We start from the raw sequence: 13,307 nt of genomic DNA, 5'->3' as shown, positions 1-13,307 counted from the left end.
CCATAAACCCCAATGGGCCAATTAAACATGGAATCTCTCCCTCTGGAACATTACCAGCCTCAGCTTTATTATTGAGTGCTTTAAAAAGATGGATTTTCCTGATGGATTTGAATAAATCAATTTTGAAATCAGTCATGTTGAAATCCTGCGGAATGCAGAACCCCAAACCCTTCGATAACAATGACAGATGAGCCGGAGTCAAAACATGGTCAGTCAAATTAATCACTGTATCCTCAGCTGAAGCACTTAATATCTCCGAGTCCAGGCGACATGCTTCTGTTTGTGCTGCTTGCCTATACCGGCTCTTCCTTCTGCCCCTCCGGATCTTTCTCCTAAAGGGGTCGATACTTCAAGAGTTTCAGTCTCTGTTGTAGGTAATAATTCCAATGAACTAACACAAGTGCCCACCCCATCGCTCAGGTTTTTATTGATTTGAACAGAGGGGTTACCCAGGTAATTTACTAGGGTTAGCAAAAGATAGAGTGGCTAATGAGAGAAAAATGGGGAGTGAATATATATCACCCAGCCAAAATTTTAATGTAGGGAAAAGATTCACTTTTTGTTTTGCATACAGTATCGACAGATACGGTTGGCTATCAAAAAGAATTGGCATATCTTAGGGCGAGATAAGGATTTGGCGGAGGTTGCAGCCAGAGGCCCGTTGATAGCCAATAAACGCAGTGTCAGATTGAGAGACAAATTAGTGAAAAACCACATCACTAGGTCAAATCAGAATTGGTTGAACTCCACGGTTCCGAAAGGGAATTTTAGGTGCGGGCACTGTTCGTTTTGTAGACAACATGTAACAGATCGGGTTCTACGTTAACGATTTTATTACATGCAAAACAGACCACGTAGTTTACGTGGTCTTTTGCCCCTGCAGGCATTATTATATAGGTAAGACGATTCGATCGATGTATGTCCAGTGTCGTGAACATTGCAGGTCGGTGGTAACAGGTAAGGGTGTACCACGTCTAATCACCCACATAAAAGAAAAAAATTGGGGGCAATACGGAAAGCCTTACCTTTGTGGGAATTGAGAAAGTGAGTCTACCAGTTAAAGGGGGTGATCTGGACAATTTGCTCCTTAGGTGTGAGGCTAGGTGGATTATGCGTAGTAACGCGTTGGGACCTCTGGGTTTTAATGATAGGGTGGACATGTCTGTATTCTTATAAATTAGATAGTAATATAGCCTGAAGTTCTTGTAAAATTATTTGATGAACAATGTAAGAGATATAATACAGTTTGTAATTGGTTGGATCAGTTTCTCGGGAATAACAGCAAATGCTTGTATTATTAGCCGTGATGTGCAATATCTAAAGTAATTTATAGTATTCTATTTTTTCTGTTTTGTTTTTATGTGTGCTTTTAATAGTTAGTGTATTTTAAGGTTGTGGGAGGGTTTTGGTTGGTGGGGGGAGGTGTCATGGCCGGCACTATATTTCCGCCACCTTACCTTTGCACAAACTGACCCGTAGAAGTGCAAGCACAGCGCGAAACGGCCGTCGTCCCTGTTCTCCCCTGCTCACACGAGCTGCAGCTCTCTCACCTCCGGCCATGAATTTTATTTGGACATGTTATCAATAAAGGTTTGAATCTCGTGAAGACTGGTGAGTGCCCTCATCTTTTCTTATATGTGGATTGTGCAGATGGACACAAGGAAATGTCTTGTTCCTGACCGGGAGCATCCACTGACGACTCGCTGCTTTTATATTTGGAACTTTCTGAAGAGGAGGCGAAAGAGCTAGAGGCTAATTCAGTAAGGAAAGCCAAACCTTTTTCCTACTGCTCCGGATTTAAAAGCTGTTTTCCTACTCCCAGATAAGGGAGCCTTCGAGGCCTTGTGTAGCTAGACGATGACGCTGGCTCAACACCTCCAGCCTTAGGTACTATTGTGCTTTTGCCACTCCCACCAGATGCATAACCACCACCACCATCAGTACTAGCTGGCAACCACCGCCCACGGGCTCTTCCACCAGACTTTTTTGGAAAATCTAACCAAAATAACAACCGTTATATGGCACTGTAAAACAAGGTAGAAGGTGTATATAAACTTGTTGAGAATTTAAATCTCCCTTTTTTTCAGAGACTGAACCAAAACTCAGGCCCTGTGCATAAAACAACACAATGTATGTGGCAGAAAGTGGCTGGCTGATATATGACAAACTAACAGGACTGAAGTATATCCACTTTGTGAGAATTTGAATCTCACTTTTTTTTGGGAGATAGTGTTGAGCAATACCTTCCGATATTCGAAAGTATCGGTATCGGATTGGATCGGCCGATACCGGCAAAATATCGGATCTCGCCGATACCGATACCCGATACCAATACAAGTCAATGGGACACAAATATCGGAAGGTATCCTGGATGGTTCCCAGGGTCTGAAGGAGAGGAAACTCTCCTTCAGGCCCTGGGATCCATATTCATGTAAAAAATAAAGAATAAAAATAAAAAATATGGATATACTCACCCACCGACGGCCCCTGGACCTTAGCGATGTAACCGGCAGCCTCCGTTCCTAAGAATGCAGAGAAAAGGACCTTCGATGACGTCGCAGCTTGTGATTGGTCGCGTGACCGCTCATGTTACCGATCACGCGACCAATCACAAGCCGCGACGTCATCGCAGGTCCTACACTCACTGCATTCTTAGGAACGGAGGCTGCCGGTTACATCGCCAAGGTCCAGGGTCCGCCGGAGGGGTGAGTATATCCATATTTTTTATTTTTATTCTTTATTTTTTACATGAATATGGATCCCATGGCCTGAAGGAGAGTCTCCTCTCCTCCAGAACCTGGGAACCATACACTGGGAACTTCCGATTCCGATTTCCGATATCACAAAAATATCGGAACTCGGTATCGGAATTCCGATACAGCAAATATCGGCCGATACCCGATACTTGCGGTATTGGAATGCTCAACACTATTGGGAGACTGAACCAAAACTCAGGCCCAGTGTATAAAACAACACAATGTAAGTGGCAGAAAGTGGCTGGCTGATATACGATAAACTAACAGGACTGAAGTATATCCACTTTGTGAGAATTTGAATCTCACTTTTTTTTTTGGAGACTGAACCAAAACTCAGGCCCAGTGTATAAAACAACACAATGTAAGAGGCAGAAAGTGGCTGGAAGATGTATGAAAAAATACAAGGACTGTAGTACAATTTCAATCTCCCTACAATGAGCTCAGGACAAGTATGGCAGCAATAAAAAGGACTTCTGCACACAAAAGTGTGTACAAATAAACAAGATAACTGTGCAGAAAGGAGCAACAGGATTTTTGCTTTTAAAAAAGCAGTTGGTTTGCACAGCAGTGGTGCAAACAGCAATGCAGCTATCAGGGAGCCTTATAAGGCAGCCTAATAAGCTACAGAGCTGATGCACAAAAATATAGCCTCCACTGTCCCTGCAAGAAAAAGGTGGTGTTGGACAGTGGAAATCGCTACAGCACAAGCAGTTTGGGGGTTAATCTTCCCTCCCTAACTATATTCCTTCTTCTGATGAAGCTGCAGCAACCTCTCCTATGCTAAGATCGGCAGAAGTAAGATGGCGGTCTGCGTGCACGCCCCTTTATAGCCCCTGTGACGCCGCAGAAAGCAAGCCAATCACTGTCATGCCCTTCTCTAAGATGGTGGGGACCGAGACCTATGTCATCACGCTGCCCACGCTCTGCGTCCTCCTTCATTGGCTGAAAAATGGTGCTGAACGCGTCATATGAAACGCGACTTTGGCGCGAAGATCGGGTTGGGTTTCATGAAACCCGACTTTTCCGAAAGTCGGCGATTTTTGAATTTGTCCAATCTTTCGCTCAACCCTAATCCTGACCTTTACATTTGGGGTTCGATTATCCCTAGAACTTACAATTGCTCATTTTGCCTTTCTACCAAGTTAATTATTCTGCTTTCTGTGCGCTATGTAGAAACAGAAAGTCTTTTGACCCTGCAGAAATCTTTCCTCTCTTCAACTCCTGACCCAGATGCTACACTCCTCCCCCTGCCATTGACTTTTGCAGTGACTGGTGTCATACAGACAAAATTGACCTCCCTGTTTGTACATAGAGCTTAGAATGATTCAGCTAATCATTTTTTAATCACCTCATGTCATAGACCTAATTGAAAAGAGATAGAAAGGCAAAATGAGCAATTGTAAGTACACATCGCTGTATGATGACTGCAATATATTAAAAGGATAAAAATTGTTGGGGTTGTACTCAGTCGGGTGCGACAGGAGGAAAACAAGAGGCACATTCCTTTAAAAGTTCCTGTGGGTTCATTGCTTCATAAACCCAGAAGCACAAACAAAAGGTAAACAGCCTTTAGATCAGGCAAAAAAAACCAAAGCATAAATGTCCAGAGCAGGGCTCTGCTCCACCAGGCCTGTGGGCACACAGGCTGGGGTAATTTTCAGCACTCTGTCTGAAGCCACACACACAGGAGGCCTTCTCCCTCCCAACACACAGACCATGTGCCAAATAACAGCCTACATTATATAGGCTGCAACCACACCCAGAGGTGAGGTATGTGGTAGCCAAACCCACCCATCTCTCATAGCTACCCGCAACCTGGACCCAGGTGCACCAAACGACATCTTAGTGCTTACGTGCACTAAAGAAAATACTCCAGATCAAATCACAGAGAGCAGCCATCTCTGTTTCACATACCACCCATCGATTACGCGGCCATTTGCCTCCTTACAAAATGTTAACATTTTTGATAGGAGTACATCTTTAAATATTTGTCAGTACACCACAGCTGCCAGTGATTCTGATTAACCCCAGAAGTTCTGTTCTGGCAGCATTTTCCTGCCTTGTTTTTAGTTGCAATTTAAAGAAAAAGCTTGGTCTATAAACAGCTTATAAAACAGCAAATGGATCTCATTGCTGAATGTTATCTGTTAGGAGAAGGGAACAAAAATATTCCAAGGCGTTAAAAATACCACAGAAGACTGTTATCAAGAAGTGGCTTAAATATGGAACAAGAGTGATATTGCCTAAAATTGGTCTTCCCTCAAAAATTGATGAAAAGTCAAAAAGAAAATTGTTCTGAGAGGCTTCCAAGAGGCTAACAGCAGCATTAACGGAGCTGCAGGAGTACTGTTTGTGTACTGTTTGAGACAACAATCTCCTGTGATCTTCATACTGTCTGGCCTGTGGGGTGGCACGGCAAGATGGAAGTCTCTTCTTAAAAACCAAAACATCCAAGCTCAGCTATGTTTTGCCAAAACTTACATCAAGACGTGGAAAAGCATGTGGGAAAACATGTTATGGTCTGATGAGAACAAGAATGAACGTTTTGATCATAATTCCAAAAAGGCATGTTTGGTGCAAAGGCAGCACTGCGCATCACCAAAAGAACACCATACACACAGATAAGCTTGATGGAGGAAGTAATATATTTTGGAGCTGTTTGTTAAGCAGATCCATAGTTCCAACCATTTAGTCAAGGTGGAGGAATTATGAAAAGTTTCAAATATCAGTAAATTTTACATTAAAACCTTGAGGTGTCGGCTAAAAAGCTGAAGATGAAGAGAGGTTTCATCTTTCAGCATGACCAACAGCCAAGACCTTATTCCATTTGAAAATCCATGCTTTGGTTGACCTGAAGAGGATAGTAGACAGGAGATGTCCTCACAATCTGAGAGATTGGGATCTACTGCAGGAAAGAATGGTCAAAAATTGCCTATTCTAGATTTCCCATGCTGATACACTCTTACCCCGAAAAACTGTATGCTATCGTAAATTCAAGGGGTACTTTAACAAAGTATTAGTTTAAGGGTGTGCATATTTTTGCAACCACATTATTTTAATTCTTTTTTTCTTTTTCCAGATTATGAAAGATATTACATTTTGAAAAAGTTCTGAAATGATTCTTCTTGGTATGATTTTTTACATGCCAAAAACGTGGAATTTTAACAGGGGCGTGTTGACTCTTTTTATTGACTATATATCAGATCTTTGGGGGTTTGACTCTTGGCCACCGAAAGTACATAGTGTAAGACAGAACAGCAAGGCCTTATGTGAAGTTTCTGCTGCTCCACGTCAACAGAGAAGCTCTTCTTCTTCCAGGCTGCTGTCGATGGGGCATGAATAATGTGATTGACAGCCGGCTCCCCACAGCAAAGTGATGAGGACAGTGTAAAAGGCAAGGCCAGGGCCGTAGTCGTGGCTGAGGACAACTGGTTACGTGCCCTCTGGCCCCCAGTTACATGCAAACAATGTTCCTTCTACAGCATACCTTTCGCTTCACCCTTTGGGTCCCACCGGGCTGACTGAAGTTCTGCTACTTCAATTGTACTATAAGCGACAGAGTCCTTTTTAAACTTAAAACGATGAAGTTTACTATTTGCTTGTCGCAGCACATTCAGTTACATCATCAGCATTACGTTCCATACAGTTCATATTCTCCGCTCTCCCTATGCTTTCTCCTACATCCTGCAGTACATTACGGGGTCGTATTGCCTCTTGCGATAACACAGCATCCTCCCTGTGTGAGCTCACTTCTCCTGAGATTCCCTTATCCATTTCACACCAGTACGGAGGGCATCAGCCCAAGCAATGATCTGCCACACGGCGAGCGACCACATGGTGAGCCGGGCCTCTCTGACCTTTCCCGGCGCCTGCACACTGCAGTACTTTGCTCTGCCCTCAACAGGGCAGACAAAGTACGCCTGCACCGGAGCCGCGGCAAGAAGACAAGAAGAGGATGTCATCGTATGAAGATAGGAGGTGCTGGACCGTGACGCCCGTCGGACACGGTCCGCACCAGGACCACCCTTGGGTGAGTATAATATAACCTTTATTTCTCATCTTTCAGGTTACATCGGGGGCTTATCTACAGCATTACAGAATGCTGTAGATAAGCCCCTGATGCCGGTGGCTGCAGCTCATATACGATTTTGGGAGTGACAGACTCAATTTAACTGTGGTAATATATAACACAGGTCTACAAAAACATTTTTTGTTCAGGTGCCAGGGTTTTTTTGAGTACATTTAGGGTATTTTGAGGGTGATGAATTCAAAAATCCTTTTACATTGCTGAATTGGTTCTGATTTTTGAGATACAGTATTTCATCCAGGAAAATAATGCATTCCCCCAATGCGACTTGTGTGTGATAACAAATGCAACAGCTTTTGGCCTATTGATCAGTCTTTTTACTCTTTAACAGTGTCTTAGGTAAATATCCCATACAATTATTTTGTATTTAAATTTGTAGTCTTACAATGCTATAAAAGAGACTTTTTGAAGCCAGAATTCTTCATTAATTAATTAAGTTAATTAATTAATTAACTTTTAAATATCTCAGAAACTAGAGCCAATCTGCCAAAACCAAAATCATATTCTTAATAGCGCCATAAACTTAAAGGGAATCTGTCAGCAGGTGTTTATGTAAGTGCAGCGCCTCAGAGTCCTGGTCGTTGCAGTACTGATGCTCCGCCGCTAAGGGGGGCTATGGTACGTCTGATGGCACTGAAGGAGTTCACCTGACCAGGTATCACAGACACCAATACACTTCACAGTCTGGCCTCCAGGGGGAGCTAAGGGCGCTATGTATTAGGCCACTCCTCACAGTCTGGTAAAACTGGGGGTTGGATAGGAAGTTAGTCAGAAGCTGACTGGGTTGGAACCAGGCAACATCCTGTGGCAGAGGGTGTTGCAGGGGAAGATTCAGGGGGGTCCCTGTCAGGGGTGGGATCCTGACAGAGGCCTAGCGAACAGAGAGAACGTTACGGGACCGCGCCTGCACCTGATCGCGGCGGTACCCTAAGAAAGGACAAGAAGTGAGGTTTATTGTGCTGAGTGAGAAACGAGATCAACGCAACAAGGAGAAACACCAGTAGGAGTCGTGCTGTAAGATGAGGCAACATCCTACTGAGGCGCGCAGCCGGTGGCCGGAACGCTGAGGAAGTATAGAGCTCCAGGCCTAACTTCAAACCTACGGCAGGACAGTCAGTTATAGGCGGGCTGTCTCACCCAAATCACCTAAGAAGACATAGGGGGCAACAACAGGAGAGGGGCGACACTAGGGTCCAGGAAGAGCTCCGAGCCTACCCTTCATATGGGTGCATCCTAGCCATATCATCTGGGGGACGAAGAAGAACATCATAATCGAGTTGTGAGGGAACTTCAGAAACAGACACAACAGTTGTGGGGACTATCCCGTAAGCACAGCAGGGGAGGACCACAACACACAAGCGCTAGAAGGTAGGCACAGATTTCCACCTGCAAAGGGAACTCTGGAGGTGCCATCGGACCGGCCGGACTTGCGCAGCCCGGTTAACCGTATTCCAGACTGAGGATCCTGAAGCCTTCAGTAAAGAGGTAAAGAGACTGCAACCCGGTGTCCTCGTTATTTACTGCGGCCTGCACCGCACCATAACATCATCACCACCCACACCTTTCATTGGGCACCCCTCAGTAGGCTCACGGACCGGGTCTAGCCACCGTGACAACCCCAGGACAGAGACTCAGAGGCCCGGTATTGGGTACCCCTCGGCCCTGCGGCAGTGGGGGCGCTACATAAGGTGAAGACAGCATGATGTAGGGGTTAAAAACAGAGGTTTCAGAGATGCCTCTCTTATCAAGTTTTGAGGTTTTGTTTACCTGCAATGATTGTTTTGGCATCAGGAGGTTATCATTGCTGTGACTAGCTACATGCTTGCAGGTCCAACCACGCCCCCTCCTGTGACAAGCAGTTCACTGTCTATGGACTTTGTACACAGAGAATCTACTGCAGGCTGGGTTAGCTTTTTGAGCTCTGTACCACTGCTAAATTTATAACCTCTGATTGTGCACCCAGTAATCTAAGTGTTACATCGTTGGATTCAGCTTATTTTTGCCTACAATATGCTGCTCTCAAATGAGATAGCAAAAACCTGATGACAGATTCCCTTTAATATAAATTTGTTAAGACATCATTGGCACCAAAATCACTGTACAGTATATCATTGTAATCTCAATTCTGCTTTTACTAAATGCATTTTTTGTTTCCACACAGGACCATTAGATCTAGGACAATACACTTGTTGATCCACTTCTACATTGAGCACAACAAACATCTCCGTCAACCGCCAATGTCAATAAGCACAACTTACAATGGCAGGCCCTTTTGCTTCACGAGGTATTAATGATAAATCTTAAAAGATGTTGTATCTCCGACAGAAAAAATGAAAGACAAGGAACCTTTATGTTGGCACATTGGAATGAACACACTGATGGCACGTGTGAAGTGCCTTTTCTTTACAAGCCATGGCCAGTTTCATACAGCCATAGTGTTACATTCAAGCATCAATACCATGGCCACAACACCTGTTTCATCCACGGTTATACCAAAACAGGACTAGCAATAGGCATAGGCAGGGGTGTAACTATACTAGGTGCAGGGATTGCAATTGCCCTGAAACCTAAGGGGGCCTCAAAGATCCCTTTGTCCCATATGAAAAGACTATTGGATATTTTCCATTGGACTTCAGAAGCTTAAAGTTACTCCATGGTGCATAGGTCTATGGTCATCTGAATCTGACCTTAATGTGTAACCACCGTTTCAGCTTCTATTTTTATTTAATATGCAAATTTGCCTAGGACTGGACGTTTATTTAATTAAAGGGTATTTCCGTAAGAAGAAGTTATCGTCTGTCCACAGAATTAATGATAATTTCTTGATCCGTTGGGCTCCATCCACTTAGACCACCACTGATCACAATTTCTGGTGTGGCAGAGCGCATGCTCAACCACTGCTCCATTTATCCTGCTGGAAATAGCCAAGCACATTAGAAAATGATTGGAATGGTGATTGGTGGAGGTCTCAGCAGTTGGACCAAATTTTCTATTGACTAGAATATCCCTTTCAGATAAATAATATGTTGTATCTGGATTTACTGGAACATAGACATAAAAATGGTTTCTAGATGTTTTACAAATGTGGTAGACAAACTTGCGTCATTCACTAAGATTTTAAACTACAAATTGTCTATTCAGAGAGGAAGAGGACTTGAACTCTATAGCGCCACAAGTTGGAAGCAGCTATCCTACATGACACTATCGACCCTTTAACGGACCTTTAATGTGACAATATTAGGATAAAAGCTAAATCAAAATCTCAATTTGCAGACATAGTGTTTCGGGGTATTACCCCTCGTCAGTGCAAAGTATTTTTATTTACTACATATGAGAATAATAATCTTTGTCATATATCTTATCAAATAAATCAAATTCTTTCTCCAGCTGGACTTATCTTTCATTTTCAAAATTATTAAATCACAGCTAAAATGTATTCAGACTTTCCCATTACTGAGATAGGAGTTGGCAGTTGCTACTGATGAGATTCTATGAAGAAGGCAGTGAGAGGAGGAAGAGGAAGCTACAGGCAGAGCTCTTCTTTCCCCTCTTCGTAGAATCTTATCAGTAGTAACTGCCATTTCCTATCTCAGTAATGTAACAATCTGTCTTCATAGATGATACCGATTTTACCTGTGAATTGAGAATTTTGAGAATGAAAGCTCAATCTCGGAGGAGAAAGAAGCAGATTTCTCTGATAAGATACATTAAACAGTTTTTTTTTTATCACTTGTACTATGAATTTATTAATTAAAAATCCATACACTTTAAGCAGCAAGTTTCAGGACAGCATGAATTAAGTGCGGCCCATTATTGAGCAACATGATTTTCAAATTGTGCAAACATTTGTAGGTGGTGTATTCAATTTTCCCTGAAAATGTTGCTGTGATGTAGTTATGTCGGTGTCCTGCTCTATTGCCTTCTAATTTTGGATGACGGTTTAATAAAAGGGTATTTCTGTAAGAAGAAGTTATAGTCTGTCCACAGAATTGATGATAATTTCTTGATCAGTTGGGTTCCATCCACTTAGACCACCACAGATCACAATTTCTGGGCCGGTAGAACACATGGTCAACCGCTGCCCCATTTATCCTGCTACAAATAGCCGAGTACTTTAGAAAATGAATGGAATGGTGATTGGTGGGGATCTCAGCAGTTGGACCAAATTTCTACTTACCAGAATATCCCTTTCAGATAAAATATGTTGCATTTGGATTTACTGGAAAAACATAAGAATGGTTTCTAGATGCTTTATAAAGGTGGCGGGCAAACTTGCGTCATTCACTATGATTTTCTTTCCTGCTCCTGAGTTGTTCCCCACTGATAGTTATGGTAAATTCATTATTATACATTTTATTATTCATGTAATGTTCCTCGTCATCCAAGGTCTTCTACGCTGGAGCCAGGCTAACTCTGTTCCTATTTAATTAACCTTTTCCTCTAAAGAAACATCTGCTCACATTAATATGTAGCACTGCAGCCATCACTGACAGGCGAGTACTTAATAAAACATATATTTCCTGCAGTTCACTGTTGGAGCAATGCCTTTGTGACATGTCAAGGTTGCCGACACATAAAAAAAAGCAGTAAATGGCTTTTACTTTCAATGAGCAATACAGAGTGGCATACCACAAGCATTTAACTCTGTCATAGCCGCATCTGTTCACAGAACCAGTAGGTTCGTCATTTCTACTCTCTATTTCATATATTAATAGCGAATGCTAAAAAAATGCTTAACAATGAATAAAGAATAATGAAGCCATATATTGACACTGTATTGTAGTATGAAAGAGCATGTTTTTACCATGATCGGAAGCCAGAGAATGACTTTAGTCAGAGCAAGTATCAGGGAAAAGCGCTTCTGGGCAAAGAGTATGGTCACACTCCTGCTTCCCCTCATGGAGCTTGGGCGATCGTCACCCAGACTCTTCTTGTACACAGCCTCTGAGCTCACACAGGTCTCATTGAAATTCTTCAAGGTTTTTCCAGCAGGATTATCTGGAGACATAGATGAGGCGTTGCTGCCCACAGGTGTATTAGGGGTAAGATAACCTTTTGCAATATCTCTATAATTGAAATATAGAAGATGTTCCTGGTTATCCGAGCAGAGCAACTGGTGGGTGAGAGGGACGGAGAAGACAGTCAGAACACAAAAGCAGAAAGAGTAAAAAGCAAATAAAAACAGCACGTAAGAACTGGTGCAGTCTATAAGGCATCCCCAAGACGTGGCACTGTAAGCACCCCAACCACAGAAAGGAAAAGCACTTATTGTCAAGCTAACAAGCCATGAGATGGCAATCGCCCATGATATCTTAGGAGGCATTTTGGTAGTTTCATAGTTTGCGGGTTTGGAAACTGTGCAGAAGTTATAGGAAATTATTATAGATGCCTTTAAATTGCTTGATACTCCCTGAAACAGGTAGATGAAAGCTGCGGCCGTGCACAGGGGCTGAGAAAGTGGATTATTAGTCCATTGTTTTACCATGAAGATAGATGCTGGTACCACACAGAGAAAGTCGTCCACGCATAAGGAAGCCACTAAGATAGACAGCGCAGACCGATTCTTTATCCTCACCAAAAACAACAGGGAATAAATGCTGCTCACCAACACAATTAACGTCAGTGTCAATGTGAGACAAAAAAGAAATATGTTACTAGTCGCCGGGGACTTTGGTGTCTCTATACTTCTACTGGTGCTGTTTGCATACAGAAGAGTTGTTGGAACAGACATTGCTTTAGATTGTATATTCTCTTAATGTGTACAGGTTACTGGAATAGAGGCATCCATACTACTCCACAGGTCCTTAAAATTCCTTCAGAAGGCGATGTATGGCCATTTTCCAAACTTTGCTTTCTGAGGCTTCACTGTAGTAAGAGTTCCATTTAGGCTGCAGATTAGGTCCAGGAGAAGAGTGCTCAAGAGCTGAACTCTTGTGGTGCCTTATAGAAGTATCCACAGCTGTCAGGTTCAGGATGGCCAGGGGAAGGAAGAAGCATCTCCATCCATTAATCGGTCATCCCGCACAACATGAGGAGGTGAAAGTGGAGAAGGCTGAGGACCAGACACAATCAGAGCGAGTTTGCTCAGTGAGGATGGTAGTAGAGTGAGATGTTCTTTGAATCAGTCTGTTCGGAGCTGCAGGAGGGTGGAGTCTGCCCACGGCTCTCAATAGGAAGAGAACTCGAAGCACGAGGATGATGTGCGCAATCTTCTCTCAGAAAATTACTGGAGCTTCTTTGTACAACTGTTCAGCCACTGAATCTTTTATATTCAGACTCATTATTTAAAATAAACCTAATGATTTTTTAGATAATTCTTCTTTATTTGAGATATTCAGATGCATCTCCTAGATAAATCCTGTGGTGGTAAATAACCACTGCTTTAGAAATACATCTGTGATTCCCATTATCACTGTTTACAAGATGCATTTCTATGGTGTACAGGTGGCCTACAGGATGTCTGA

At 42.9% G+C, this 13,307-nt stretch overlaps 1 protein-coding gene across 1 annotated transcript in view; it reads right to left on the bottom strand.

Annotated features, from left to right (window-relative positions):
* The window catches only part of GPR149 (G protein-coupled receptor 149), a 179,121-nt gene extending 166,140 nt beyond the window's left edge, over positions 1–12,981 (bottom strand). The window contains exon 1 of the mRNA XM_077290715.1: positions 11,648–12,981. Coding sequence (XP_077146830.1) covers positions 11,648–12,574 — 927 coding nt within the window. The 5' untranslated portion in view covers positions 12,575–12,981. The remainder of the gene's footprint in view (positions 1–11,647) is intronic.
* Between the last annotated feature and the right edge of the window lie 326 nt (positions 12,982–13,307).

Source organism: Ranitomeya variabilis, chromosome 2 (genome assembly GCF_051348905.1).
Source record: "Ranitomeya variabilis isolate aRanVar5 chromosome 2, aRanVar5.hap1, whole genome shotgun sequence".
In the NCBI taxonomy this organism is placed as follows: Eukaryota; Metazoa; Chordata; class Amphibia; order Anura; family Dendrobatidae; genus Ranitomeya; species Ranitomeya variabilis.
Note: the sequence above shows the minus strand (reverse complement) of the source record. Positions and strands in the feature narration are given on the sequence as shown.